Source organism: Passer montanus, unplaced genomic scaffold (genome assembly GCF_014805655.1).
Source record: "Passer montanus isolate IOZ18808 unplaced genomic scaffold, ASM1480565v1 scaffold60, whole genome shotgun sequence".
In the NCBI taxonomy this organism is placed as follows: domain Eukaryota; kingdom Metazoa; phylum Chordata; class Aves; order Passeriformes; family Passeridae; genus Passer; species Passer montanus.
In genome coordinates, this window is record NW_024371038.1 from 2,688,342 (window position 1) to 2,715,175 (window position 26,834).

The 26,834-nt window shown below is 40.6% G+C and overlaps 1 protein-coding gene across 7 annotated transcripts in view; it reads left to right on the plus strand.

Annotated features, from left to right (window-relative positions):
• Positions 1-26,834, plus strand: part of LRRC8D (leucine rich repeat containing 8 VRAC subunit D) — a 52,077-nt gene that overhangs the window by 18,107 nt on the left and 7,136 nt on the right. For 2 of the 7 annotated variants that reach the window (XM_039727062.1, XM_039727063.1), the window contains exon 3: positions 6,042-6,158. The exons of 2 other annotated variants lie outside the window; for them this stretch is intronic. In XM_039727062.1, coding sequence (XP_039582996.1) covers positions 6,092-6,158 — 67 coding nt within the window. In that variant the 5' untranslated portion in view covers positions 6,042-6,091. Of the gene's footprint in view, positions 1-2,042; positions 2,142-5,298; positions 5,317-6,041; positions 6,159-13,685; positions 13,752-26,834 lie in introns of those variants that run through there. 3 more of the 7 variants (XM_039727065.1, XM_039727067.1, XM_039727069.1) reach the window with 3 other exon arrangements.

Sequence of the window (26,834 nt, forward strand, 5' to 3'; positions counted from 1 at the left end):
TTCTCATAAGTAGTCAGTATACCAGGAGAAGCCCTGTTTGCCAATGACATCTGAAAACAGTAAAAAGAGCAGAAGACCAGAAAGCCCCCAGATATCCCTAAACAGCAACAAAAAAATGAGCTATGATGTGGTCAAGGGGAGAGCTGCTTGTAGCCAAGGACACTTGCTAAGAGGGAGACAGATTATGAGAGGCCACCATTTATCTTGGATTTTTGAATGAGGGAAAATGTAATTGTGTTCTCTAAATAAATAAGTGCAGTAGTTATGTTATGTGTTGTTCCTTATGGAATTAAATGGCTTGTTAATAGTTTCACAGCTTGTCACAAAAGGCCTTGGTGTTTATTCCTGGTTTTCTAGATAGTCTGATTACAGATGATGGAACTAGACAAGCTAACGGGTCATGGCATTTTAGAAAGTGGTTCCCTAAATGAATATCTCAAGGACTATTTAGAGTTAGAGGTGTCCCCAAGATAAGCTGTTGCTGATCTGAGGACACGGATAAGAGTGTTTCTTGCTTATTAAATGCCCCAAACGTGAGTAGATGTGTGTATGATTGAAAGGTTTTGTGGATCAGCATTGGCTGAAAATGTTTTCTGAAGTTTGCATGGCTTAAACAGTGTTACTGATGTTTCTTGACACCTTTTCTGCAATGTCATCTACCCCATTAACAGCATATTTAGGGGATGGGCTTGTTTCCATTCTGCACAATCAGAGTGCGCATAAGGAATGTGCATCTTGTTTTCGTAGCAGTCACAGACCAGTCCTCAGGAGCTGACTCACTGCTATTTTGTAAGCAGGGTTTGCCTCCCTTTTATGCGGTTCTGCATTTTTCCATTTCACAGCCCATGGTAATTTAGCTCTTAAGTTCGCTGGTGTTAAAAAGCCTGCTTCCTGGAGTAGATCTTATCTCTATGGATGTGATATGTACTTGGCCTAATATGATACTAACAAAAGTAATTTTTGATTATTTCACTTTTTTCTATGGGGTCTTAATCATGTTATGTTACCAAGGCACTTCCCCTGCAGCTAACATGCATGATCATTAACAAACAAGTATTAATGATTTAGGGGGAATTGCATTTGGTCTGTTAGTTATTGTTACACGGTCACACTTTTAGGGGCTTGTTTTCAAATTTTCCTGCACTATACTTTACTTTCTTGAGTTTCAGATTAATTGCTTTGTTCTGCTTGCATTTAACTGAGTTTTGCTATTGGGATGTTGTGATAGGTGTCACTGGTAAAAATGGGCCGCTGGAAAGATACAGAAGGAGGGCTATGGCTCGCTATAATTTGAGCATTCAAGTTAGATTTTCTAGTGTAGCATACCTTGAATAACACTGGATTCCATTATTGACTTCCAAAATCACTTAAACTCACTTTCACACCTTAGTAACACTTTATTCATGGCAAGTCAGGTATTTTCTTGTGACTTTTTATTATTTGCTTTTACTTGGCTCTGTTATTTTTTCCACACTGGCATCTTTGGAGGAAGTGAACTGCCAGAAATCTTCAGTAGTATCATGTTTTTTATTTTTTAATGAAAAGCTTTTCTGAAAATAACTGCACCAATGTGTAAATCAAATATTTTCCAAAGTACTGCTACTTTTGTAATTTTTTTATAGCTTCCCTAGGTAAAAATTGGAAGATCAGATTGTTTTAATTGATGTTTTTGCAAAACTTGTGTGGCTGGAAAACTGACAGTAGTCATGTGAATTTCGTATTACTTCTGCATGATTAAAATCAACATCAGCACTCTGGGCTGCTACTAGAAATATTTCCAGAAAAGCCATACAGGAGAGACTAAGGGAGATAACCTAGCAGAGACTTTTTTTTTTCCTTTTCCTCATATTCTGTGGTAGCTCCAAGGCTGAGCATAGTAAAAGGGAAAGATGTAAATCATTCTTGGGGAAAAAGGATGAGGTGATGCTGGTTTTCCTGGTAGTAGCCAGGAGGCTGCAGAGGGGAGAAACAATAGGAAGCTTTTTGTTTCCTGGGTGGAGTTTCACATTTGACAGTGGTAAGTGGGAGCCTGGTCTGAAGGCATCGGGCGGGTAGAAGGGCAGCACCTTCCCTGGGAGCTGCTGGACTTCAGCCTGGGTGTTCCTGCAGGAAACTCCACCCTCTCCTTCTGTCTCTTTCTGGTACGTTTTCTAAGCCTTGATGTCGTCTTCTCACAGCCGACAAAAAGTTACATGTGTGGGAGATATGCAAATGTGTTGTAGTGTTCTGATATAATTTTAGCACAGGAAAAGAGCAAGCTCTGTACATAGGTATCACTAACTGAGCTGCAGTCTTGCAGCTCAGTTTATTTAGTAGAGCTGTCAAACTTTGAAAAGAGATTTGCATGGATGTGGGGTGTAGGATCAAGTTCATAATTTTGTGAACTTTAAAAGTAGCTTCTATCAATCCACAATTCTCTAAATTCCTTCACAGACAGTAGAAACTGTGTGAATGAGTACAGAAGAATTGTATAATTTGATTACATGATAATTGAGGATTTCTGATTACGTGAATCCTCTTATTATTTACAGTGTATACTGTTGCTGGAAGAATACTGGCTTTGCAGTGAATTGCTGAGGTGGACTTTATCTTCTCTTGTTTCTCTCAGTGTAAAATTCTAAGTACTGTTTTACCTTTTCTCATTTTTTTCTTAGTGGCTTGAGGTTTTTTTGGTGGAGGGGGTGTGGAATTTTTCTTTACAGGTATAATGAGGGCTTGATGGTCTTGTGGGAGAGGAATGACTCTACTAAAATCCTTTTGCATATGTACAGGGTTAAGTAATGTTCCAGTGGAATTGCAGTCTCCCCATAACAGTTTAGACTTTGGTAAAGCAAGTGGATGAGTCATTGCATGGATTTGATGGCTGAAAAGATTGATTAATAATTAATTTAAAAACAAGATGCCCTTTCCTCTGTGTCCTAGCTTTCAGCCATTCAAAAGATCATGAGATTCCCACATGTAGTTTAACATTTGAGTACTAGGGACGTGTTTACTTTGATGTCTTTCCTTGAACTGCAAATGTTGCTTTGTCTTTGCTTTTGCTCACACATTATTTATAGAGATATAAATGTCAAATTTGATTCAAGTGTTCTGATGAGGTTACTGCAGTTAGAAGGAGCCAAATGTTCCCATTTGGTGTGCTAGGGTCATACTTGCCTCATGACCTTTTTAAGATACCCTGGTATACCAGGTGCTTCATGGGTAGTGGGATTCCTGATTTTCAGGAATTCTCGCATACAGGTTCTTTGCTTTTCTTCAGTAGACATTTGTCAGTCAAAGATTTGTATTTCTACAGGTTTGCATTTGAGCTGTGTGTGTAATGGGAAGCCCTGGGTCCAGGATGCTTTCTGCCTTTATGCTGGGATAGTGTAAAAGTGAAGAATGCTGCTGACTGCAGTGTAACCCTGAAAGGATGACTCAAAACAAGCCCTTTCAATTCAGTTAAATTAGCATAAATGATGTCTATTTGAGGGGGGTTCAACAGCAGTAGGTCAGAGATGTGGGGTCAATCAAAACCAATCCATGAAAGGCACAGAAGCTTCAGCAACCTTTTGGAATCCTTTAAGGCAAAGTGATACCCTCCTGAGTGCTCCTGTCTAGGGCAGGTCATTGATACAAGATAGGTCTTGTGACTCTGATGTTAGAAGAGGTAATAACCTGTGTTTTGTTTTTTTGGTTAATTAAAAGCATGCTATGTGCAATCCTGGGCAATTTAGGTACTGAATCTTGAATATTTAGTGCATGGTGAACATACATCAAGACATCTGTCTGCTGACAGTGTACAAAAAGCCACTGTTGAAACTTTCATTTTTACTTACTTATAAGAGTGAAAGGTGAATGAAAATGTGTAATAATCTCACCTTGAGCTGTTGCTATCATTCATAATTTAAACCTGAATTGCTTCAGATTTTTAGTGTAATGATAATGATTAATCATTAAATTCAGAACTATCACTTGGCTGTATTCTTCTGATCAGGCTTCTCTAAAAAGAAAAAAGCTGCCAGATATTTGGTACCAAGATGTGGCTACAACCTGCTGGCACTGGTGTTTGTGACATTGCATGTTGTCAGATATGTAAGGTACAGCAGCTGACACCTTGCACTTTGCAAAGCCTCAGTCTTTGCACTGCTTTATAAATGCTGTATAATAGGTATTGCATACTGCAGAGTTACTGTGAGTAGGGATTTTGGCCTTTGCAAGGATAGCATTGGAGTTAGACTTCAGGAAGTTTCGTAAAAAGAGGTTGTTTCTTGACCTTTGTGATAAAACCACCATGTGCCTGTGCACCGAATATGGAAGGAGAAAGCTCTCCCTCCCACTGCCTCTTTAATTTGTGTTAAAAGCACTGAAAGTAGGAAATGTGGAGATGAGATTTTAGCTGCAGGGAAGAATATGTAATCTGATTTATAAAACTAAACCTTCTTGAATGCTTGTTTTACTCCAGCAAAACCTCCTTTGGTAGACGTCATGTGCAGGACTGAGTGGGTGTTCACCTGCTGGTTTGTCAAGAGAGAAGGACAGCAGTTTGCTCTTGAGGGGTGCTGGGAATAAGTGGATGATTTCACAGCCTGAAGTACATAAAACTTGCTCTGGTGTCATCATGGGCAGTGGAATTTGATAAGAAGTGGGAGGGGAGAAATGTGTGTGTGACTAGAGTGATACTTTGCATTCTGGAAGGAAGAAGCAGGGTCTGGAATTCATGGTTTGACATTTTTGAATGTGGGAAAGAAGCCAAAGGAAGCTAGTGGGTGTTGGGACATGGCTGATTTGCTCCAGTTTATAAAGTAGGTGTGGACAGCAGAAATCAGAAGTACAGCAAGAAATCACCAGGTTTTGCTTTAACTGAAGGGGAAAAACCTGCCAATGGAGTGGTCACCCAAGGCACCCTGAGCTGCTCTAGGTCCTGATGCTGGAGCCTGGCAGTGCAGCTGTTCTCAGCTCACAACTTGAGAGCCACTTTGCTCTGCATTACTGCCATTGGGAACATCCTAAGGCAGAGAAGTCCCTGAAGAAAAGTAGTTGCAGTTCCATTAGCTTTTTCTCTGGGATCACTGCAGGACCCCTGGATGGGTGAGACATTGATCAGAGATGGATTGGTGTTTCCTCCAGGCCTTATCAGATTTGCCTGCAGAGAGAGATATGTGAGTTGAGCAATGGTGCTGTAAGAGGATTCCAAGGCAGAGTGGGTGAATCTGGCTACTGGAACTTGCCCTGAGGAGCCAGACTCAGCAGGGCAGTGCCTTGATCCAGAGCCTGTGAAGTGAGAGTTAATATACACAAAGTATGTGGCTGGGCAATCCTTGTGCATTAACTTTGGTAAGTTTTGTAAGGTATCTCCTGTTAATTACCTCGCTGTTGAATATGTGAAAAGTAAGATTATGAGGTTTTTTTCTTTCTATTAAGCTGAACTAGAAATAGTCCCTATGGGTTTTGAGGCTTGGACACAAGAATATTGCTTATCATGTGGTGTCACATCAGCTGAAATCCTCAGACAGTAAGGCTGCTGGATTTCCCGATTTGCCTTTCTCCTAGTCTGTCACAATTCTTCCACCATTCAGACTGGCGTTTCTTGTGTGTTTGGGTTACAGGGGTAACAAAGCTTGTGAAACATGACAGTCTGTGAAAAATAGGTCTGTAATGGTCCTTCTGCTTTTCCACTGGGAGAATTTTTCACATATACATTTGCATTAATAGTAGCTGGCTTCTAGTTAATAAATACAGTGCCCTGTGAAATTAATGGGTTATTAGGGTTGGATGGGTTCCTACAGTGCCCTTAGTGCTGCAGCTTTCACTAGCTAGCTGTGCCTTTGCTGGTGTGCACAGCAGAGTTGTTTACATGTTAGGAATATGCTAGAGGCAAGGAGAAAGGAACAGCTTTAATGTGCTGCAGCTTAGATGCTCTGTGGGGGAGGCTTCAGAATTGTTCATAACAGGATCAAATGTCAATCAATGTTTCAAGAAGAATAAAGTTACTGTTTATGAGAAAATTAAAGAATAGTATATTACATGCTTTTCCTCCATCTATTTTTGACCCTGTCTAGGAAAATGTCCCTGTCCTGTGGTTCTCTTGAACCCTGTAAGAGTATCAGTGATGCCTAGGAGAAGCGTCTGTGCAGACCTCTCCTTTTGGCCTCAGCCACTCCTCTGGGCTGCCTTTGGTAAGGAAACAAGTAATATGCCAGCCAGCTTCTTTCAGCTCTTGCATGAAAAGCCTGGTGATCTTGTTGCTGAGGATGCTGCTGGAACATTGTGGTTACTATTAAATTTCTTTTACAGGCACATCTGGGGATTTACTGCTCTGTAGAGTAAGAAAACAGTTACTCTGACATCAAGCCATGAGCATGAGAAAATGGCTTCTCCCTCATTGCAAGGGAGGAGAGAGAGAAGTGGAGAAGAAAACAGCTGAAAACCTCCTCCTCTCCCTCCAGAGCTATTTTTTGCCAGTGACAGAGAATGGTGGGATGAGCAAAGCTGATCTATATCTGCAGCAGGCTGTGGCGCTAATCTGAAGATGTATCCCCAGGAAAAAACAATGAGAGCTTAGCTGTGGGGGAGGGAGCATCCAAAGTCAAAGCACTTCTCTGCTGCTTCTGCACCTGCAGTTTCTGTTCCAAGCTGCTTTGCATCCTAGGCAGGTGATGCTTAAAATTTGTCAAGAAGGGGCTGTCACATTTTGTCTTAGATTATGCCCCATGTGTCAAGCTGTTAGGGCAGCAGGCTGGGGTTTGGAAGAGCAGCTGGGGAATGCAGCTTGGGGAGAAAGGGTAGGGATGGGGAGGGAAGAGCTGGAGAGGAATCATGGATAATTGTGTCAGAATATAAGGCTTTTCAAGCCAAGGCTAGGTGCCTGCTAGAAATGCTTCTCTAAAACCTGGCAAATGCACAGTCAGGAATTCTATTTGCCAGAAATCAAGTTTTTCTGATGTGTGGCTTCTTGCATTCTTCTTAGAATGGTTTGGTATTGAACCAGCATCCTGATATGTTGTGTTGTCTGGGCCTGTCTCCCAAAGGGAGATATTTTGGACAGTTACTCCCAAGTAAATTCTGTGTGTCATCTGGAGTTAAGGGCTTGTCTTCACATGCCATTAGGAAATCACTCAAGTCAGCTGAAGGTGTGAATTTAAAGTGAATTGCTTCAACTGTTCTACATCTTTGAGGTAAAATAATCGAGAGTCACTCTGATTCTGAAGAAGAGCATCTGAAGATCTCAAAGAGTTTAATGAAATCACTTTTTTAATTTGCATGGTTTTTGTCTTAAGAATTAATCCAAAGTGCCTTATGCAGACAAAGCCTCAAAGTGGATTATATTATATAGGAAGGCTCTTAAGGATTTGGGAGGGTTTATGTGGATGTAGATGTATTACTAGTCAGGAATAGCACTTGTATTTTAAAGTCACCTTGTTCTTTCATCTGAATTCATTTTTCAGCCTTCTGACTGCTTAACCTTAAGAAGAAATTGAGAGGATGTGAACTGCCTTTGCAATAGACCTGCTGCTAATGGCATCCTTAAAGCTGTCACTAACCATGTAATGACTGAAAATTTCAGTAGAAACTTCTAGTTCACATAAAGAAATTGAGAGGATGTGAACTGCCTTTAATCTTTGCAATAGACCTGCTGCTAATGGCATCCTTAAAGCTGTCACTAACCATGTAATGACTGAAAATTTCAGTAGAAACTTCTAGTTCACATATTTAATCTTTTATAGTGAATGGAATGCACTTCAGTGGGTAAAGTTGCTGATTTCTTCTGAGATTTTCTAAGCTGATGGGAGGAGGTTGAAGGAAGTTAGAGGAGTACAAGCCCTCGGAGCAAATCTTGGACTTCCACCCCAAACTGAAATTCTTCCCATGCCATACAATTTTTTTTTTCAGATGTGTGTATGAAGCATGAACCTTTAGCAAAATCTGGGTAGTGGAAAAAGGCTGAATGTTCTGTTATCTGAGGCTTTTGGTAACCTGCATAGTTGTGTTTACCTCAAGCCTGAGAGGAAGGGACAGAGGAATCTGGCGCAGGGATTTTTTGTGCACTTCGGACTGAACTGTCTGTGCAGACTGGCAGTTTTGAATATTTGCTGCCTAATTCAGGAAAAATTTGTTGGGGAAGTTACAGACATACATCTCTATTTTGCATTTTAATGTATTGCTGCAGTTTTTTTCTTCCTTCTTTACTTCTCTTCCTTTTTAATAAGAAGAGGAATGTCTGAATTACTGTAGGTATTTTTCCTTAGTAATTTTCAGTTGTGCAAAATAAGTTGCAGTGGCTGATGTACAGCAAGAACACAGACTATTGCTTTTTCAGTTACTGAATTTAGACTTGGAAACATAGGAAGAAATTTCTAATTTAACTAAATTCATGCAAGTCTGTGTTTCACCAGCACATGGAAGGGTCCATGTATGTTGAACTGCAGAATTCCATCCGTAGACTGTTACTGCCATGCTTCTAGAACACATAATAGATCACTGTGTGTGGATAGTTAGCATATTATTTAAATAAGGTTGTGAAAATTGAAAGTTCTGAATGTTTTTCTTACTGTTGAGTCAATTATAAAGTCAAGTGTTGTCTTGCTGAATACTTTTATTGCCCTGTGAAAGACTTGGTTCTAGAGACTAAGGACTGGTTCTGTACGAAGGTTTAATTGACAGGATGGGCAAATCCAGGTAGAGCACAGATGCCTTCTCTTTGGGCAGCTGGGGGATGTTGTGTGCACGTGCTTTGCAGTGCCTTTCTTGGCTGAGGAGCAGTGCCCTTTCTGTGGCAGTGTCCCACTGGGAGCACACTGAGTCAGTTCATTTTGCCTTGTTCATCAAACAAGCAGAGTTTCTGTGGCAGTGTCCCACTGGGAGCAGACTGAGGTCAGTTCATTTTGCCTTGTTCATCAAACAAGCAGCAGGTGGCTGGGCTGTGCAGAAGCTGTTAACCTTAGTGAGGGTCAGCCTGATGGTAGGAGTCTGAATTTGTACCTTGTCCAGTCTGGTTGACTTACAAAATTGGTTACTTGGTAAATAGCTCATCTTTACAGTCAAGGACTAGATTTTGAGTTGCTTTTAGAGATGTCTGAAATGGCTGATCAGCAAATGCTAGGTTTGTTTCCATTTGTACATTCTGTTTAGTTCTGTTTTGTTGCCTCCGGAGTGCTGAACATCCTGTTGGCATCATGGAAAGATGTTCAGTGCCGTGGAAATTTAGCAGGTCAATTCTTGTTTCGGGTCTTCAGGTGACAAAGCTACTGTGGACTTTGTTAGCACATAGCTGGAAGTTGGTTGGTTGCCATGGGACCATCGAGTGTGACTCATTTAGGTAAAGGATAGGTAAACAGCAAACAGCCCCAAAGAAATTGCATTTAATGCTTCAGAAGAGCATATTTGTCATCACAGAGAACTCAGTGTCATTGTAGGGGGAAAAAAAGTGATTGAAAAACAGATCTTTGTAAGAAGATACTACTAAATAGTCCAAAATCTGAAATTCTGGTTTAAAGAAAGAAGACATCTACACTAACAGCCCTCTGGTTTCAGGAGGCATCTAGAAATTTAAAAGAAAAGCCAGTAATTAAGGGGAAAGTGAATATATGAAGTTAGAAGTTAATGAAGTAAATTACTAAGAATTAACTGGATATTTTCTACAGCTCAACTATGTTAGAAATAATTCAAATTACTAGACAGAGAATAAAGTAGCTCATGCAAAAAAAGTAGAAATATTTGTTAATACTCTTCCATATTTGGGAAAGTATAGAATGTGATACCATCAGTGCAATTCCAACAGAGAATTAAGTCTATTTAATAAATTAAGATTTTTTTCCAGGGAAGAAATCTTAATTCTGCTGCAAAGTCAGCAGTGCTGTGACTTGATCTAAAGCCCTTGCTGAAAAGTCTGTAGGCATGCAGACAGTTTTCAGTAACTGTTGGTATTGGGGGTCTTAAAACCAACTGCGCCAGAATAGACAAGGAAAGAGTGGGAGACTGACTTAATCATAACCCAGCTAGCTTGAAATTAATAGTCACCAAAATACTGAAAGAATTAAAGCAACCAGGACTCTGAGGTGTATGTCTTCAAAGGCATCTGATGCAAGGGGGATGGAGAGAGTTCAATCCATTATGGTCCTCTGCTACTCCCCAGCTCCTTCCAAGTCCTGTCTCTCGTTCCAGTTCCCTCTTCCAGCAGAGGTAGTCAGTGAGGACTGCTGTGCCCCTCGGGGATTCCTGTCCTGACACGTTACTGCCCTGTGATATTGCAAAAGTAAACGAATTAAGAACTGACTAACCGATGTTTGAAAGTTAGTCACTTGTGGTGAATCATTGTCAAATGGGAATGCTTCTAGAAATCTTGTTTTAAGGATTGAGGTGAGGGCATATTCCATTGAACCTTTTCCTCAAGTAGCTAGAGACAAGGGCAAGATCTGTACTGATAGACTTGGCAGGCTGTATCACACTAGGCAGTGTGGTAAACAAGGACAAAGCAGCTTGGACACCGGAATTCACACAGCCTGGTGAGCTGTAACAATCAAAGGTGCAATTTAATACAATCTGTAATATTGTGGGCCCTGCAGGTGTTGCACTTCAGTGTAGTGACAGAATAGGAACTTGAGGAGAAGACTGCTTGGGGGCACAGCGAGTCAACAACTGGACATGACTGCTGTCTTGCAGGGCAGCAGAGGAGTATAACTTGGGGTGTAGGAGGGGCAGTGGGAGAAGGAAGGTGAATCGTGTACAGTTCTGAGATCAAGAGGAGCCTGTTGAAAATGGGAGTGAGTTCACATAAGTCAGAGGAGATATTTGAAGGCTGACTGGTGTTCCACGAGGTGAGCCTGAAAGGCTCATTCTGCTGCTGTTTGTTGTTTATTGATAAGTGGAGGAACTTAATAATTGGTGGGAAACACCTTCTGAGGGAGAGCATGATGGAGGCTAAAACGCAGACAGAAACAGGCATGGCACAGAACTGATGGCTGGGAGCTGCAATCAGGCAAATGGAAATAAGTGCATTTGTAATGGTGAGAGAGCATAAGTGCTAGAACAAATAAATAACAGAGGAAAGTGGTGAACTCCACCCAGAATGTTCCCAGGGCTGAAAGATTTTCTGAAAGTGTCCTCTCTGCTAAATACAGGAATTATAGAGAGTAGTAGTACGTGATGTCAAACTGACTTCAGTAAGTCATAGATGGGACTATACAAACCTTCAAAGCAAAATGTTCTTCACATGCTCTGCATAGCTGAGCTGGCCTCTCTGCTAGAAAGTGCGTGTGTATATATATATATATAGCATATGTGTGTGTGTATGCTTCAGGAGAGGCATATGCATGGGTGGTGCCTCTTGGCGTGAGATACGTAGCTCCTTTGTTAAATATTTCAAGAGCAACTGAAGAAACTGCAATCCACAAGTGGTGACCAAGAGTTTCCTAACCATGCATATGGTTCTTCATAGACTCAAAGTGGGAAACATGAGTGCATTTCCACTCTGCTTATGCTAGGAAATAATTGCTGTCTGCAGGGCGGACTAACTTGGATGTAATGCTGTCTGAACTCTTCTCTTTCCAGAGCTGACCTTTCTTGCATATAACCAGTTTTGGAATCTTTGTGCTGCTCTTCTCTTGCAAAGCAGCAGCGTAGATCTTTCTGTTCCTCTTCTTCAAGGTGCATCTAAAGGCGTGTTGAGGAAAAGTAGAACGGGATGGAGTAAGTGTGCAGCAGGCTCACAAGCAATGAGTTTGAGTAATGTTTGGGCAGGGGGGTTGGGTGTGGGGGTTTTTTTTTTGTTCTTTTTTTAAAGTGGACAGTTAATTTTTGAAACTCACTGCTACATGATACCATTACAGATAAGAATTGATAGGCTTCCAGGAAGGATTAGACACCCAGGAAATTATTTACTTAATTTCACATAAATCTATATGATTCTGTTCTGGGCTTATAAAACAGTTGGTAACAGTGTGGTCTAATGTGGTGGACTGATTATTGTATAGCTGTTTACTAGGAAACTTCTTTTGCTGTATCTGTTTCTAGCTACGTTCACAACAGGAACTGGTGATTCAGAGTTCTGTTTCTAAATTTAATAAGAGAAGGAGCGTAATTCGGGCTGAAGGAACACTGAGGGTGTGTGTATGAAGGGGCGGTGGTGATAAAGGGAGAACGCACCCTGTGTGCTAAAATGTGTCATTGTGCCTCTGATTGCAGGGCATACATGCTGATACACAAACAGAATATGCATGGATCAGAATAGCAAACTGCTTTTTGAACACTCAGCTTTTCAGTGATGATACTTGTACAGTATTTCTCTGTTGTATTAAAGTAATTTATCTGCAGGGAAAATGAAGCATCTTTGAGGATTGATACCATCAGAAGTGGAGAGAGAAATAGAGCAAGGAGATTTCACTTATGGAAAGAAGGTTTAGCTGTGTTTTTGTCAGGCAGAAGTCTTCCATTTCCTTTGTAATTACCTCTTGACACTTGTTTTGGAGAAAGCTCTCTGTTCTTAAATGGAGAGTTACAAATGCTGTAATTATCATTACTTTTTTTCTTTTCCCCTTTTTCTCTTCCCAAGGTTACATGTAGGTGAGACAGGCACACCCAGAACTTCATTTGGTGTGACAGTTACATCTGGTAAATACAAGTGGACAGAAAGTATTGATGGAAGGTGCAGGTACAGGCATAATGACTGTGAGGGTTGTTTCCCTGTTGCTTCCCTTTCATGGTTTCCAGGCCCTGGGGCAGCTGCTCAGCACTGTTAGCAGTGTGTACCTCAGTGTGCTCTTGAGATGTCTTGTGAGAAGCAGAGAGCTCCTCTGTGTTTGTCACTGTGTCCATCACATGTACGTGAGCAAAGGAGGAAGGTCAGCTCTGCATGGGTCTTGCAACCCACGTCTGTTCACCACCAAAGTCTTGGTGGAAAGCAATCTTCAGGATTATAGAACAAGAACATGAGAAAAATGGTGATGTAGTTAAAGTTTTAAAGTTTTAAAGCTTGAGCAGGTTCAAAAGATGAAGCATTTTAGCATTGCTGTCCTTGTAGATGGGAATGTTGTTTTGTTGGCATGCCATTTGTGGCCCAATGATGGGGACCAGTGAGCAGACTGTCTTTGAAGTTCTTTGCAAGGATAAAAGGAACATATCAGTCCTACTTCTACAGGCTGCCTTTCTAGCTTAATGTAGCACTAATCTGCCAAAGAATCAAGGATACTGGGCTGTGAACACACGATATTGAAGTCATAGATGCTATGAATTGGCTCTTAAGAGCTGCATCAAGAAACACAGTGAATTGTGATATTTTGTGGCTTTTGTATGACTGCCATATTTTTCCCTGCATGCAGTCGTTCCAACACAAGTAAAATTCTTTGTTGTAGAAAAGCGAAATATTTTTGAATGCTGAGTCTGAAACACAGATGATATACTGCAGCAAAAGACTCTCATGGGATGTTTTTACGAGATGGCTTTTATTTGTTAAATGAGTTTTCAGTAGTTCTTCAGTACATGCTATTGTATTGTTTGTGTGATGTCTTACAGTGTCACTGGTCTGATCTGGACTGTGATGACTGAATAAATTGCATCATTTGCTGACTGTGGAAAGATGGCTTGATCTGTAAGACACATTTGTGTATATGTGCATTTTGTAATGTAATTGTAATCATAAATTAAAGATGTTCAGTTAATGCCAAATATGAGCTGTGTTCATAACTCTTGCTGTTCTTGTCTACCCACAGGAGTTCCAAGAGTCACAGGGGATCGTAGAGGAAACTGAAGCTGCTTTTTTACTTTAGGGGGGGAAGGTAATGAAATAACTTATGTCATCTAAGATATCTTGAAAATTGAGTCTTTTAAGTGGTCTTTGGGCTTCTACCAAGGAGCATGCTGCTGGCATTTGGGTTTTGTGCATTAGAGGAAATAAAACACTAGAAATCCCTTGGCTTTCATCTACAGAGGAATAGCTACGCTTTGCTGCTGTGTTTTGGCCATGTTGGGTTTTGGCACGGTTATGGTAATTTATGATTTTATATCCTGTGGGTTTTCAGTGACTTAGAATTACTAAGAAGAAGTAGTTTGCCTGCAAGTGGTTGGTGAGATGGTGTTACAGTTGGCAGGGAGACCTTCTCTAGGAGTTGGAGGGTCAGACCCTGTAGTGTGTTGTGGCTGTAACAGTGACAGATGTCACAGAGAGGACTAGAGAAAGCTATAGTAGCTGGCTGTGGTGTTGTGATGTGGTTGATTGCTCCTTGCTGATCCTTGCCTTGGATGATAGAGGCGTAGACCTTGTAATTAAAAAGCTCAAGTGCAAGCCTCACTGGGAAAAATTGAATATTTCATGTTAATATGATTATGCTTTTGCTCATTGCTAAAAAACTTCCAATTCTGAGTCTGTGTTATAGTGAAGATTTGAGATCTCTGTTCAAATTGCAGCTATTCACAAACAGCAACTTAGAGGCAAGAAATAATTTTACGTAACTTAATTTCAAGTGGTGCAATCGTCACGTTGTTTTTTTTGTTAACTGAAGGCCATGAAGATTCTCTAATAAATGAGTCATAATAGCATTATTGCTCTTATTTGCATAACTTGAGATCTTGTAGTCTAATCCTGTTGGCCTTTACCTCCATGACTGTTTTAATTTTTGATGGGGATTTTGTTTCTGTTTTAAACCACTTCATGATTACTCATTTCATACAATCAGTTGTTTCTCCCCCATTTAGGGGTAGAAGTAAAACTATTTACATCTTGCTTCTCGTAATTTGACAAAGCAAGGATCAGTGACTAGGGCTGGCTCCAGCAAGTGAGTCTATGCAGAGCACTAAGAAGCACTGTACCCAGACCAACTATGTGTGGAAAACTTGGCTAAACTCCCAAAGGAAGAGTTTCAGTAACTCTAATTTCAGAGAAATTATTTTTTGTGAATTGTACACCTGCATGGAAATACCAAAATTTCCTGCTACTTTGTATTTTTCAGCAATACATTTGTTCAATCACTTTTCATAGTAGAGTTGCATGGTAAGAAATAATTCCAACACACTGCCAATCCTTGAAAACTTTATTTAGGATTAATTTACTTTGTGATTACTCCTGAGGTCAAAGTGTTACTAATGTAGAGAATAAAAGATTTATTCTCTACATATTCTCCAATTTCTAGCCCACAGCAGAATCTTAAAGGTTCTTCCTTTTCACAACTGGTTAGTCTTGAAACTCTGCCTTCCTCAAACACTCTGCTGTTATACAGTATGAAATCTGATGCAATTCAGCTGAATTTTTGGGCCATAATCCTTTTGAAACAGGATGACACTGTATAATGCAGTAAGGCTTTGCGACAGATTAGGGAATTGAACCTTTTATGCACTATAAATATCAAGTGCTAGCAGAGGCCAAGTCAAAAAAAAAAAGGGTTTTTTTTGTTTGTGTCAGTTTGAAGAAACTGACCAAGATGCAGGAGCTGGAGATGCAAAGCACATGGAACTACAATCCAAGTGTTGTGAAAGGTAGCGAGTGGCATCTGAGGCTGGGCACAATGAGACAGTGTCCCTGCTGAGGCAGGAGCAGGGTTGTCGCAGTGCTCTGTCTCACACAGAGTGCTTTAACCCAGCAGGAGCTCTGCCACCTGCAGCAGAGCAGGCAGCACAATAAGCCATTAGCCATGTTTCAAGACCAGGCTGCAGCAACAGTGCCTGCTTATGTGTGGTGAGCAGGGTCCAGATTTGGTATTGTGATCCAGGGCTTTGTCACAGTGAACGTGGACATGGCTGTGCCCATATGCAAGAATTTAGAGCTCACAGCAGCAGTACATCACCTGCCTTTTTAGAGTCACCATTTTGGGTCTTAGCTGCTAGGTCAGTTGGTGCTATGTGTGGATGTCCCAAGCTTTGTGATGGGGGTAGAGAACAATACTTCATCTGGCTTCCTAAAGCAAATCTGTTTTTGGGAAATTGAAACCAGTGCAGGCTTAAAGGAATAATTGACTTAAATTTTCATTAATCCAAAGCTGCTTGGTGGTTTTATATCTAAGAGAGGGTTTTTCTTTTAGCCTTTGAGGAACTTGAAACTGAGATTAGAATTGCTGTTTAGTCTAAAAGGGAACAAAAACTATAACTGAGTTCTGTGCCTTGATAAAATTTTTGTTATTTAAAAAAAAATGTACTTAAGGCATGATTTGGCAGGCAGAACTCTTGGTCAAAGACAGGCTGTTACAAAACTTTATCGTAAATGGATGGTTTCAGTCTGGCCATGACAAATCCTAAACTCTTTACTGATGGCTGATAGGTATGTAGTCATATGTGTGTTATTGCTGTACACCCACATGCACAGGCAGTTGTCCAAGTGTGTGATGAGATAACGGGAAAATGTAAATAAAGTGGTTGGCTAGTTGTCCTAATGTTCTTGAGTAGATCCTTGTGAAAATAATGCCAGTCAGACTTACAAATAGGTCTGGATGGAAGATGACTTGTGTTCAGCTGTGACGTGATACAGGTCACTGTGTGGGAAATTGTGGCCATTTTGTTTTATTTTGTGTTGAGTCAACAACCTGAAATGCAAACCAAGAGTTCAAAGAACCCCTGCTGTCCCAGGGTAGCCTCCAGGCTACCCTGTTCTGAGAGGGGTGTTTGCAGGCCCTGCCACCTGATCACTGTGAGTGCCTGGAGAGCTCTGCATGCCTGGGAGGAGAACTCTCTAGTTGTTCACTCTTCTCACCACCACCACTGCACCAAACTGGTGTTTTCTGGTGCTGTTACAAGATAGAAACTCATTTGGTCCATTGGTCCTGCTTTGTGCATAGGTGATGCCTAGTCCATCACACCTGCCTGTAGAAATACCACTTTTTTTTGAGATCTTGGTGATTTAGAAGGTAAGGACCCTTCTGCCAGGTCACTATGATGTAGTGCTGTGTTCTGAACTTGCCTTGCTGGTTATTCATGCTTGCACAGAATCTCCTGGGGACCTAGCTGCAGCCTGCTGAAGGATGTGAAAATTGCTTACAGCGGCAACAACAAAACCTGATTGTTTTTTTCCTCCAGTTAGAAGGCACTCTGCTTTTATTTCTGTAGCAGTTGGGGAGCAGCTATTGTGCTACCCTTAAGTGATGTGAAACTTGCTAAAACAAGTTCAAATGGAGAGCACCTGGGATAAGGGGAAGCTGCCCACCAAATAAAAAAGCTGCCTGTGCACTGATTTTTCTGATGTCACCATCCAAGCAGATGTTGGCTGTAAAAGTCAGACAGTGATGTGGTCCATGGGTGAAGGTGGCTGCCAGAAACTATTGCAGGTGTGTGTGGAAGCCTGGAGTAATCATGGAAAAATCATAAGTGCTGGAGCAGGAGTGGTATCATCTGTAAATGGGATTGGGTAAAGTGTCTTCTTTCTGTATTTTTATTTTACTTGATGTGTGCTTCATTATCTATTTTAAGACAAATTTGACTGGAAAGGAAAGCTTTGTTATCCATCTCACTGGAAAGGTAGGTTTCAAGAGCTATTGCATTCAGTGCCTTATTTTTGAGATAGCATCATCCTCAAACCAGTGGGAAGGAGTATGGCTAAGTATATAGGAATGCTGTAATTGTAAAGGGATTTATCTGGACATATTGTTAAGCCTTCTCAAAGATTGCAGTGCATTAAAACGTTAAATTTGATTATACTTTAATCAGGCTGTTATCCCACTTTTTTATCTTTTTCTGGAAGCCTGAGGGAGTTTGGTTTTTTGCTTTGAATGTTACGGCCACAAACATGCTTATCATTGCCTAACAAATAATCACTTTTAGATTGTGAGTCTTCAGGGGCAAGGGTTGTCTGCCCACTCCCTGCTGGAAGGCCCTCAGTGCAGAGGTTACAATTCCAGCTGGAGCATTTGAGTCAAATCCTAATATAAATTTAGCAATAGTACATATTTAAATTGGAGGTTGTATGGATCTGTTAGTGCTGGTGAATAGCATCAAACAATACAATGGAACCTTACTGAACCTTTTTGCAGAGCTGAAAGCTTGCTTGTTAGAGCAGGAATGCTGCAATCACTGGTAGGACAGCAAGTCTTGGAACATTCTTTCTGTTCTTAAGGCAATGTTTTGAATGGTGTTTTGAGAAAATAAAGCATAAAAAGGAAGGAGGTGATCTGGACTCATCAGCAAAATTTTAAGAGCCCCCAAAAATGTGTTGCAGAGCAATTTCTTTTAATGTCAAAGTACTGAAGTACACACCCTGAACCAAACAATTATGGGACTAGATGGACTAAGCAAATAGCTTATCTCTTACAGAAAGCAGCTTAAGTTTAGAAGAGGAAAAAGAATTATAGTAAACTTAAATAAATCCCTTTGAGGATAAATGCTTCAGCTGCAGGCATTTTTCCTGGCATGAAACCACTGGAGGTTCAGCTATTGGAAGCTTGGCAGGAATGTGGTAACATTAATAACTCATCCTTCATCTGCTGATCAGAGTTTTATGTGAGAAGTCATCATTGCTACCCATCTGGCAGGATGTCTGAGGTGTAGAAGATCTCTGTGCTTGATAGAGAGCAGGTAGGGTTGGCAGCAGGCTGTCAGCGTGGTGCCTGCCCTGGGTTGGAGCAGACAACATGCTGGGGTGTCAGGGGCTGCTGGGCTGGTACCTCGAGTACTTTCTGTGACATGGCTTTACAGCTGGACCTTGGCTTGAGCGAGGAAGCATCCCCTTCCCCCTGGGGATAGAAAAGCTGTGTGACATTTAAGTAGGAACAAAGTTAGACTGTTGTCCCATAAAGAGTGGAGAGATTGTTTGAAAATTGAGGGTGCAGCCTATTTATTGAGCTGTAAACTAGCATTTTAATTTTTTCATCAAAGCAGAGTGGGTAAAAGGAAAGGTGGACTTTGGGTGTGTTTCTTTGTATCCTGATTCTCAGCTGCATTTAATGCACCTTCCTACTGCTCTTGCCACAGAAAAGGTCTTGGCAGAAACAGAGGAACTCTGATGTGTGAGTAGGAGGCTTGTGTTTACATGTAGCTTCTTGTGTCACTGGGCATTTTTTTGTGTGTATGCATATGTGTCATTTGCTTTTGTTATTTTAAGTTTTTAATTAAAGTGCGACCTTTTCTTATTTGCTTTTAGCTAATGGGTATAATGAAAGTGCCACTGCAGATATTTGAAAATACAGTAGCTTGTATATGTGCAGATCTTTATGAAACTTCTCTTGAACTTGTAACCCAGTGAGAGTCACTGTGTTTGCAGGCTGAAGAGATGAACCAGCTGAGATAGGGAGCAATTGAGCCTGTTCTTTAACTAAAGGAACTTTTTGTCTGTTCTTGGCTCTAGATCTCCATGAGGATGCTGTAAATGTTCCAGTTCAAGGTTGCTCACATGTCCATTAAAATAAAACTAAGGAGAAAGTATTCATTGAAAATCATTTACTTCAGTTACTCAGTAAACCTGTTTCCATATGGATGGGAATGCAGTTTAGAAATTAGGTAAAAGAAAAGTTCAGTACTGTGAGCTAAGGTACTGAGGAGAGTTCATTTTGCCCTGAAGAGGGGCTATTAAAATCTGCAGTAAAGTGAACTTCAGCAACATATTTCCTTCTCTTTGGTAGGAATTCCTCCTTATTCTTTAGGTACATTTAGAATGTGTAGTTAGAGCTACTAATATATTCTATAATAAGCTTTGTATCTTCACATTCTGTGGCTTAAAATCTATCAGCTCCGTGTATGGCAAGTTCAATTTCTTACCACTTTGAAGTTGCCCTAGTTCCAGGTGAATTCGGAAGAAGGAGACAAACAGACTGGCAGTGCATGTGGCTGTGCATCAGCGAAGAGTATTTTTCAGAGGAATTGCATGAGTTTGAGTGCTGTCTCTATCTGAGATGAAGCAATTTCATGTAACAAGCTTTGTAGCCATGTGGACTTATTTATGTAAAAGGAAATTTGAATCACTTGGATCTAAACCATTTTTAACTGTTCTGTTTTTCAGATTTCTAAACTAAAAAGGAAATAAAAGTTTGTTATTTTTTGAAACTTTTTTTTCTCTTTCAATCCTTTAAATTTATTTTTAATTGTATTGCTGGGTTGTTTTTAGTGATAAAAAGCAGCCACTAGGGACAAGAGTTACCAGATGTGCTTTTATTTTGGGGCAGCTTGCTTTTGCAACTTGATAAATTCCCAAAGTGCTCTGGTTAGTAGAAGTGCCAGATGTTTACTGTGTGTTCCTCTACTTCTGATAGTGGTCATGAAAACACTGCAGAAACCTCATGGCCTAAAAGATAGGGGAACAGCAGATTCAGAAATGCAGAAGGATTAAATATTTACACTTAAGCACAAGAAGATGTTAGTTTATTGTGTGGTGTAACTCTGATTGCATTGTACATCCTTGCCAGCACAGGTTAAATGTGCTTCAGTAGCTTTCAGTTGTGACTGCACTTGAGTAAAAGGTTTGGTGTTAAACTGAGAGTCCTGCACACACAAGTTGGGCTGTCTTCAACATCACTGGTCTGGCTGTTTTGGGGATTCTGTGAAATCAGATACAAAGTGTCTGCTCACTGTCTTTTCTCTCTGGCTAGGTAAAACAGAAAATGCTGTTGCAGATTTGGTTACTCAGCCCTGGCGGTGTGACTTTGTTCACTGGGAATGTGCTGCCTCAGACAGAAGAAGGATGAATTGGCATTGCAGAAATAAGAGGGGCTGCAGCAGCAGTGTAAGGGTGGGAGTGTGTGTGCCAGGGTACATCCAAGGCATATTCTCTGGCTTTCTGTGCCAGGTCCTTGCAACTCTGCTGCAGGATTTCTGTTCCAGCAGCTGTGCCCCTGAAATTCCTGTGCATTCATGGACTGTTGCTTACAGGTATGAAGAGCATCTTAAATTGAGTATTTACCCTGCTGATGTCTCATTAGCCGCCTCTTCTGGTTACCTTGCTAGGTGGTTTGTTTTGTAACATGTAAAATCACACGTGGTTAACTGACTTTAGCTGGAACACATCTAATCCTGATCTCTACCAGAGAGGACCACTCTCTCCAGTCTTGTTTGCTTCTCCCATCTCTTCTCTGCTGCTCTTCATGGTCTCTGACCCTGCTGACCTGTGAGAAGTAAGGATGGAGCGGTTTTGCTGAACATCCAGCTTTGGGTCTCCCTGAGCTTTCTGAAGTATGCTGGGCAGCTGCTGTGCACTCTGAAGCCTGGGGATAAATGTCAGTAAAACCTGAAGCTAGCACTTTTTGTCAAAGCAGCTCTTTTATGGAGTGTGCTCAGGAGTACTGTACTAGGCAAAGTGAGAAGTCATTAATTTCCTGTGTTCTGTAGACATGAATCTGCATGGAGCAAATACACAGCTAACTGTGTTAGTAATTTTGGGGGGTTTTTTGGGAGCTTTAATTGTGTAAATAATCTTTGGATGCTTTGGGGAACTACTCAGAAATGTAAAAATGGGCTTCTGTCTTGAAAGTCATCTTTAAACAGACCTTTCCGGTCATTTACAGCAAGGCAAGAATGAGGTAAGATTTGACAGTTTATTGTTAGGGAAATAATGGCTGCTAATACTGCTTTTTAAATATCACATTGATTACAAAACCATTTGTGTAGGAGTGGTGTATGGCACTAGACCTTCAAAGAACTGGTAAACAAAGAAGATTCAGTGTAAACACTTAAATAGCAGCATCCAAAAGTAGGTTAGAGTGTTACACAACCTGAAAAAGCCCAGCTTTGAAGGGCAGCATTTTTGATGATTTTAAAAAAGAAAAAAGTGGGTTTTGTAGATTTAGTTTTTGTAAATGGTACTAATTTGACATTGATTATGTAAAAAATATCTTTTGTCTCCAGCTTACTGAAGCCTAATATTTCTTTATGCAGTCTAAGTGAAGTAAGATTTTGATAATTTTTTGTTTTGCAAGTCAGTGAGGTTCATGTTGGTCATAAAGGTGATGCTTCCTTAGCTGGAGAATGTATTTGCAGACTATACCAGAGATTGTATATATCATGTATATAAATATATAGACATATATAGAGAGAGCCATTATATATCCACTTTAAGAGAAAGTCCAAAATTATAGCTGTGCAGTTTGGGCAGTGGCATGGGGGAGCTGGGGAGATAGGTTAGATGTGGGGGATTTTATTTGGTTGCTTTTGTTTCTCAAACAGTGAGTGTATGAGTTATTATTTAATGAAAAGCTACTGTAGAACTCTTGTTCCTTAGTTGAAATGTTTTTCTCTATGGGAAATATCCTTTCAGCTTTGTGTTCATTGCTTTTCCTTATCCAGTCATCATCCCTTACAGGGCAGCCATACAAGAATAAACCAAAGTAGATCTAGCAGATGAATTTCAAATGGGTAGATTTGGTTGCCGTTAGGTGTTTTGGGGAGAAACGGTAAGTGGGAATTTTTGTTGTTCTGGTTGGGTGGAAAGAAATAATGGAAATCTTTTTCTATGCAGTTTTTAATATTAAATGTGGTTTTGATTTTCCAGAGATAAAAGCACTGATCAGGAAGTATGTGATAACATAAGCCCCATCCTGGTGTTCATGTTCTGCAATCCCTTCCATCACTGTAGTAGCACCAAGACATTTCCTATAGTAGAGAAATACTACAAAAACACCTATGTTGTGTTTCCTGTGAAATGTTTCCTGGACTTTTCAGGCAATAGAGACACTTGGTGCACAAATCCGTGCTTAGCTGAATTTTGGGGGTTCGTTTGCTCGACGTTGAGAGGAGGAGCTGTAGTACAGTTGTACCTTCAGCTGGTTTTGTAGCTTGAGTGGGCTCAGGTAGAGTAAAGCACAATAATCCCTTGTGAAATAAAGCAGCAGAGAGCCAAGAGATAACCTATTAGGAGCTGCAAACCAGGCTAGGGATAGTGGTAATATTCCCACATACTTCAGCAGGGCACTTTCCCTCTGTTACTCGATCACAAAGCCTGCAGGTGGTTAAACCTTCACTTTGTTTAAGAGTTCTCATCTCAGAAACTGAATAACCAACACAGGTATGGATGTGTCTATGCTCAGAATGCCTAACCTGGTTTTTAGACTTTCCTGTACGTCTTTGTGCATTATTTCACAAGGGTCTTGGGGTCCTTATACTTGGTTCTGTGGAAAAGAAAATGGGGGAAAAAAAGGATAGTGCCATCTTTTTGACCTTTGCAGATTGTCCATGGAACAATTGATACTGGCAGGGTCCTGGCTAACAGGAATCTTATATTCTGTTCTTACCACACTATGGTCTAATAGTTTGCTTTTATAGGATATTGCAGAAGTAGAAATGGTTGGTGGAAAGAGACAACAAAATATACAGTGGAAATAAATTTAAACTTATGGTCACTTGATCAAAAACAAGCTAGCAAAGCCTTTTAGTTATGGGAAAACTTTTCTTCTCCTTAATTTCCTGTGGGAAGGGATAAAATAATTTTGCTCATGGTAGCACTTTTTAGCTAGAAATGTTGAGGTTTTTTTAGGAAATTCTTTACCAGATGCAGTAACAAGGCGGATTCAAGAATCTTTTTGTTTCCTGAAACAAAGTGGACTTGTTTGGAGTCTTGGGAACCTGAGAGTAAATGAGTGTATCATGTGCTACAATTCTCCTTTTATTTGTTTGTTCTGACTTTGAATTTGCTTTAACTTTAAATATGCTTTTAAGACAGGAGGGCCAGTGAGTTACAGGACAGACAGTTTTTATCTGTAAGTACAGGAAGAAGTAGGATGTAAATAAACATTAGTGACATACCAATCTGCTGCTTCCTTTTCTGCTAACTTCTGTATTTAAGCTAGAGCAGTTTCTTAGGAAATATCCCAAATATGTCCATTTTGTATTTCAGCATTTATAGTCTGAAATGAGTCAGAAATTCACCAGGCTAATCGCATTCTGACCTCTTTCTAGTACAGCTTTTGTTTAAGACTAATGAAATTATAATTGTTAAGAAGAATGATTTATTAAATTAGTGGCTGCCCTTGCTGATTTAATGTGGACCTATGACAATGCTATTGTCATTGTTAATTTTTTTCTCTTTATATTCCAGTTTCACTGTAACTTGTATAACTGCAAAATAAGCTAAGGTTTAATTCTAGAGGTCCAAATCACACCACTGCACTACTTTCAGAACTTCACGTTTTTCCACCTAAAATCTTAGAAGGCAGCAAGAAACAGCTGTGCTTAGAACAGTTGCATATATTTAGGCTAAAAAATTTTTGTTTGTTTTAGGAGAAAGAATATGCCCAGTAGATAGCTAGAAGTGATAGATGGAGCTAAAAGAAATTGATACTATCCTAGAATGTCATCCATGTTACAGAACTGGAGACAGGGTTTGGGAGGAAAAAAGGTTATTTGTTAAAATTAAAGCCTTTATGTAGCTGTGCAGCTTTAAGGATCATATTGGAATATCTTTGAATTAAAATCTATGTTTATTAAAACTAAACAAAAATGTGCTGTTTCAAAAAGGAGTCTGTCCTGGCATTGCATATTGGGAATGAAAAAAATTCTCTTCAAGAACTTCACTTTCCTAGTGTGGTTCTGTTTTCATCTTGGGTCTGTCAAAGCCCCATGTTCTGCTGACCCTTGAGGTCCGTTTGGTGCCTTGTAAGCCCTGAAAAGGGCTGAAAGGAGTGAATGTTTTCACCATGAGAATTCAGGTATTTTAACATTTCAGCTGTACAGGACTTTGTGCTTCAGTTTGACCGGTCTTCTCACAGATGTTTTCTGCATTGGGACTGTGAGTAGAGCATGCCATGACTGGTTTTGAGGGGAGACCACCTGTGGCAGGGTGTTGCAGGCTCTGCCTGCCAGACACAGACTGGCATTTGTATCTTTCTTTTTGCTTTCCTTTTTTCTTGCTTCCTTACAGTGTTATCGCTGTAACTTACAATGAAACTCAGAGCCCAATTTGTCACTCTTAAAAGGAGTTGAAAATTACCAGTGAAAACACTCTCCACTTACTCTAAGGAATATTCCAGACAGTAGGTTTCAAAGGCTTTGACTAGTTTAAATTCAAATGGAATAAAGAAAATCCAAACCCATTACGATACTGTACAGACCTGTTGTTCTGAGTGCCTCTTAATTGTTTGATTTCTATGTGTGTGCAGAAATACAATAAAAGTTAACTTCTGTGGTTATTAGTTTAGTAAAATCAAGCACCAGTACATGTTATGATGGATTTAAGAGAGAAAATAAAAAATTTATTTGCAGCCTGTCAGAATGTGTCTTATACTCTGTGTAGGTTTATAGTTTTTCATTGTGGTTTTTAAGACTCAGAACATTAAACATTTTGGACATGTAAGGAGGAAAATCTGTTTTCAGCTCTTGGAACTGATTTTTACTAGCTAGAAAAAGGTCTGTCTTTTATGAGACAGTGTTAGTAATGCCACAGAGGAGTTTTTTGTGTTTTATAACTCTAATCTGCCAAAACAGGAGCTCTTCTCTGAGTATCAGTAACTTGAAAGAAAAGATGTGTTCAGAGCACTGAATGTGGTACTTCTTGGTGTAAAGCTCCTATTACACCATGCTGCCGACAGCCTCACAAAGGATTACTCAGGCTCTGTTGAGTCTCCTAACCTTTTTGGGAATGATTTTGTGTGTGCCAGACAGAAGTCTGGTAGAGGTGATTGTTAACTTTTTCTTTTATTATTGTTCTAAGTCTTCAGCTGGAACCACTTTGTGCTCCATCATTTCTTTTCCATTATTTCTGTTGTTTAGAGCAGTCATGTCTGCAGTGCCTGGGTTTCCATGCTTTATTCATGTGTTCTTATGGCAGAAGCAAAAAAATCACCTTCTTTCTGTGAAAGGAATTCTGGAGGCCGTGCCCCAAACCGCAGTGAAGTAACTTCCCATGTAATTAGCCAGTGCAAAGTTGAGAGAAAGGCTATCCCCAGAGGAAGAGGCAGTAGCAGCTACCTACCCCTCTTTGCTTCAGCAGTGAGCTCGTTCCTGCTCCCTACCCTGCTCTCCTGCCCCGTGCCTGGCAGAGCGTGGAGATGGAGAGTATGCCTTCCAGAGGGCTTCCCAGAAAGAAAAAAGATAAATTCAGGAGAAAAAATCTGCTCTGCTGTTGTTTTGTTGTTCTCCTGTTCTGGGCAGGTTGGGCCCTAGGAGTTAGGAGGGTCCTTTCATATCAGTCTGTTCACATTAGCACAAGTGGCTAATGCTGTTCATGTGCACACTGTTATTGTTTAAATGTCAAAGGTAGCAATTCCAGGGCAAGCAGTCATGCTGTGACTCAGTGTAGGTAAAGCTGAGGAGGCATTAAAGATGGGAGTTTGTAGCTCACTTCCAAGTAAGGCACTGCGAGGCTTCGATAGCTGGGGTGTGTTGCTGGTCAGTGTCCTTCAGCACTTGGTGCAGCAGCTGCAGCCCTGGGCAGGTGTGTGGGGGCAGGCTCAGGCACCTCTCAGGAATGAGGTCCTTGTGGGGCTGGGAGGATTGCAAGACCTCAAAAACTCCTAATGTGAGGGAGGAGTATTTGACATTCATTTGCCTACTGGAAAATAAAGAAAGTGAGAGCTGGAAGCTCCTTCTGTTGGTTCCCTGAGAAACTCAGCCCTAACTTTTAAGTTTTGGCAACTGTGCCGAGAGCACCGAGATGAGTGCTGCAGTGAGATAAAGTCCTTTCCCTCCTGGCTGCCTCCACCAGATCACAGACTTGGTATGCAGGACTGGTAAAAGTTTTGGGAGGAGTGTGGGAGGGCAGGGGCTGGGTATCTCCTGTGTTGGAGGAGACACTTTGAGCTCTGTGGTAGTAAAGACAAGTGCTGGCCTTTCTCACATACCGAGATGTGGGAGCTGCTTGTACTGGTGTGGGGAAGGAGGGGTGCTAGTGCATGACTTTTAACATATAGACAATTGCTGGTATTGTAATTCTGTGTGTAGAAATGTCTGTTATCCAGAAATAATTAAATTATCAGACTGTATATATGTTGCTTCTGACACTGTCCTTTACAGGTTTGTATGAATTA